Here is a 4,517-nt window from a genome sequence, read left to right as displayed (position 1 = left end):
TAACAATTCATATCTCGTCAGAACAGTTCTTTTCGTCAGAACAGATCCTTCACATGGAATAGAACAACAAGATTGATGACTATAGAACTCGCTGGTGGAGGAAGTCGTAGTCAGATTGACCATCTGCTCATGCGTTGTCGCTGCCTCGTGGTCGCTGCAGATTTGGGGAGGGAAGGAGTTGCCTGTTGCGACTCAACAAGGCAATGAAGAAGAACTCGCGCGCGCGGAGCAAGAGGAACTCGCGCCAAATTTGGCCGCAGGTAGATCCCCACGCGCGCTACTGGGAGACGACGTCCCGTACAACGGCGCTTCTGCCGTCGTGTTAGGGCTTGTTTGGCAGGGCTCCTCTCCGGCTTCGGCTCCGGCTCCTCCAGAGGAGCCCTGCCAAACGTTTTCTTGGAGGAGCGTTTTCAGTAAAAAACAGAGGAGCCGGAGCCGTTTGGAGGAGCCACAATTTGTGGCTCCTCCAAAACGGCTCCGGCTCCTCCGGAGGAGCCCTCAGAGGAGCCGTGTCCAAAAGCCCTTAGTCTATCTAATACCCCGTACGTAACCTTTGCGTGTGTAACCCAAATGTTCCTGGCTACTGTATTACCTGTTATCCATCGTACTGCTCTTCACACATGGTCTTACTGGTCTCTTAGACAAGTAATATGTACAAGAACATACTTAACCGATCTAATTATATCTATACAGTGAAACTCGAATTGGTCTGTGGGTGATAAATTTTTCTGTGCGTTTGTTTCGGTACGCACAGAAAAAATTTTCTGTGGGTTTCAAAATATTCCCATAGAAAAATACGAAAACCCACAGAATAATTGTATGATTTTTCTATGCGTGACAATACACACACAGAAAAAATCAACACTCACAGAAAAATGAAACTTATTCCGTCGGTTCTTTAAAAACGCACAGAAAAAATGATATGCATACACAGAAAAAATGTTATTATTCTGTCGGTATTTTAAAACACACAGAAAAAAACATACACACGCACGGAAAAAAACCAAGATTTCCTAACCCTAACCCGCCGCGGACTCGCCCGCTCGGCTCCTCACGCACGCACGCTCCCAGCCTCCCCTTCTTCTTCCCCGCCGCACCCTCCCCTCCCTTCCCCAGCCCCCCACACTCCCCTCCGCTCCTCCCAAGCACCCGTACCCCCCATCCTCCGCCGGATCCCGCCCCTCCCCTCCCTCCCCTTCTTCTCGGCGCGGCCGGTGCCGCCCCCTCCCCTCCCCTCCCTCCCCTACCTTCTTCCCGAGATCCGGCGCGACTATCGTTCCGTTCCCGGCGCGGCCCTCCCCTCCCGCTCCGCACCGGCGAGATCTGGCGGCCGGTGCAGCCCCCTCCTCTCCCCCCTCCCCTACCTTCTTCCCCGGCGCGGCCCCTCCCCTCCTGCTCCCCACCGGCGAGATCCGGCGCGGCCTGGTTGCCGGCCCCCCTCCCTCTCCCCGCCCCTCCCCTACCTTCTTCCCCGGCACCGCCCCTACCCTCCGCTCCCCACCGACGAGATCCGCGCGCGGCCGGTGCCGCCCCCCTCCCCTCTCCCCGCCCTCCCCTAACCTTCTTCCCCGGCGCGGCCCCTCCCCTCCCGCTCCCCCACCGGCGAGATCCGACGTGGCCGGTGCCGCCCCCTCCCTCTCCCCCCCCTCCCCTACTTCTTCCCCGGTGCGGCCCTTCCCCTCCTGCTTCCCGTTCCCCGGCGCGGCCCCTCCCCTCCCGCTCCCCACCGGCCAGATTCCGCGCGGCCGGTGCCGCCCCCTCCCCTACCTTCTTCCCCGGCGCGGCCCCTCCCCTCCCGCTCCCCACCGGCCAGAATCCGACGGCCAGTGCCGCCCCCTCCCTCCCTCCCTCAACGGCGAGATCCAGGGATGGGGCCCCATGGCGGTGCACCCCAGGCGGCGGTGGGGACGGCTGCGCGGGCCAGGGGCGAGCTGCAGTCCCCTAGCCAAGAGCGGCGGCGGTGCTGGTGGTGCGGTTGTGGTGTCGGCGTGCCTTTTTTTATTAGAGCTTCTATTAGCTGTATAATTAGCGAGTAATTTAATTCGTGCTTTGTTGCTTTGCTTCCGTGCTGCTTGAGAATTTTAGTATAACATGCTCAAATTGTTATCCGGTACTTGGGCTTTCAGTATAACATATCCTTGATGGTAAATTAACTGAACAAAATTTGCAAATGTTTGCTCACTACAAGTTAATCTGTCATCATCTGTGTGGATTGATATGCTTTGCTCTTTTTATAGACAAAATCAAACTTCATCTGTAGTGGTTGGGGTTCACAGTTTGTGGATGCATATGTAGCATGTCTTTCTTTTTCCAATTGTTGCTTTGCCTATCAGAACTATTATGTCAGCATATGCCTCTATGGTAATGCTTGCCTTGCTCCATTGCGTTAGTAGTAGTTGTCCTATAGATGTAGCTGCAGGATCTTGTTATTCTTATGATAAAAAAATCTAGCACCTTTGGTTGGTCAGATTGGTGACGCCCGTGGAAGTTACTAGTATATCAACCTGATCAATCATTTTGATATGTGATATTTGCGGAGCTGAGATGATATGAAACCCCAGTCTCGTGCCGCGCCGCTCTCCCCTTCCCTAACTATGTCTTGTGACTTTTTTTTGTTTTGTACTACTCTTGAGTGGCTGTGATGAATCAAGTTTCCATTAGAAAACTTCTGCACTTTAGCACCTTATGAGCTGGTACTTGGGATATTTTGTTCTGTTTGCTGCTTAACTAGGATGGCTTGTACCAGTACAAGCAACCAGTTCTGTGGCCAGTTCAATTCCCATTAGAGAGAGAATTAAATTAAGTTCCAGGTGAAATTAAGTTGCAGTTGTCATGCTGATAATGGGTAAATCTGAGCCATTTCTCGAGTTCTTTTGCTCTTGTTCTTTTGCTCGAGATGAAATATATGTAGTTAGGACTTGAATGTTGTTCAGATTGGATCAGGTTTGGCTCCTCTTTCTTGTGTGACAATTTGACTGTCGTCACCTATACGGTGCACAAGTGAGTTTTCTACAGCAGTTTTGTTTCCTTAAGACATTAACACAATTGTACCTCACAGGCTACAACACTTAAACACCCTTCTGGTTGTGCAAGGTCTGTTTCTTGCTTCTGGAAGTGGCTGGGGATGGTTAAGCACTTCGTTCATGATGTATGTTCTTTTGAGCTGCATATAATTATGTGAACCTGGAACCTGCTATATTAGCCAATTAATCTGCATTCTGCAGTAGGAAGAAATTGAATCTAGCTCAGCTACTGGAAGGTGTGGGTATACACCCCTAACCTCCCTGGTTTATGTCTATTTTACCTTGAATTTGGGTGCCCATTTTCTTTTTAATACAAAACTATAGTCTTGTTTGTGAGTTCTCATCATCACACAGTTTCACACTTTTTTCTTTTAGTAGTTCCCATTTTCTGCAGAATTTTGTGCCTTCTTGGAGGGTACATTTTGATTGGAGCAGTTTACAGATACTATTTCCTGGGCATTCATTCTGTAGAGGTAAAGCTTGTCTTTCAAGAGTTCTCCATTTATATGCCTCATTCGTTTTATGTCAAATTATATGGAGTATGATGTTATTTGCTTGGTAAGGCTAGTTGTAACTCTCATGGTTTCTCATCAATAAGCTCTGATCCATAGCTTTAATCACTAGAGTTACATGAAAAATCTCATTAACCCAACTACCAATTCACTGATACATATGCATGCGTGTGCGCATTTTTGTTTCCTGAAAATCTGTAGGGAAAAGTACCATTTTGTCCTAACTTTGTGCTAGATAACTTTTTATTAATGTCCCAGCACTGGGAATGGTCTCAATAAAACTTATACTAATAATTGAGCCCACTGTTTAGAGACCACAAGTTTAATCTCGTAATTGATTTGATTCCAGCTTCATGTTTCTTGAATATACGTACCGGCAGTGAAAATATTGTTTGCTTGTGGACAACAAGGTCCACCTGGTAAGTGAAGTTTGATTTGTGTACTCCGACTTTTATGACATTATGTGTTGTCAAAAAGTTCAATTGCTCCTGCTGATGAGATTAACACTGAGCTTTCATTGTAGCTGGAAAAATAACAGGCATGAACTGCTTCACCCATGCCAACAACCAGCCATGCATAGTCTGTGCACATTCTTGCCCTTGGCCCTTTCATTGTAGCTGCTGTTTGCATATGCATTTTAATTGTGCAACGCAATGCACATGCTCTAGAAATTCATAAGGTGAAATATATATTCTACTGCTCGGCTTCAGTCTCAAGCAAGTCTTTACTGCCTTACTGGTGCATCTCACTGCCTTACTGGAAGTACAGTACAAAATAGATGCTACATTTGTTTATATTACCTGCATCTCACTGTACAAACTCATCTTCTAGTCAATTGTAGCACAATATAATGGCTGCCTTGTATCATATATATACATGTCCATCTCCAATTCCATCTCCAGCATTTCTAGTTACCATCTGCCTTCTTTTTACCCCTAGCATTTCCAGTTGCTGGGATGCTCCCAATTGCCATGGCCATCAT

The 4,517-nt window shown here is 48.2% G+C and overlaps 1 protein-coding gene across 1 annotated transcript; it reads left to right on the top strand.

Annotated features, from left to right (window-relative positions):
• Nucleotides 1-203: 203 nt before the first annotated feature.
• On the top strand, nucleotides 204-3,496 carry LOC136531895 (extensin-like; the record flags this gene model as incomplete). Its single annotated transcript, XM_066524557.1, has 5 exons — nucleotides 204-260; nucleotides 1,117-1,974; nucleotides 3,059-3,148; nucleotides 3,228-3,259; nucleotides 3,418-3,496. Coding segments are annotated over exons 1-5 (1,116 nt in total), but the record flags the coding sequence as incomplete, so codon positions are not given.
• Nucleotides 3,497-4,517: the final 1,021 nt, after the last annotated feature.

Source organism: Miscanthus floridulus, unplaced genomic scaffold, assembly GCF_019320115.1.
Source record: "Miscanthus floridulus cultivar M001 unplaced genomic scaffold, ASM1932011v1 fs_473_1_2, whole genome shotgun sequence".
NCBI classification, from domain to species: Eukaryota; Viridiplantae; Streptophyta; class Magnoliopsida; order Poales; family Poaceae; genus Miscanthus; species Miscanthus floridulus.
The sequence above is the reverse complement of the archived record's forward strand: the minus strand, read 5'-3'. Positions and strand labels throughout refer to the sequence as shown.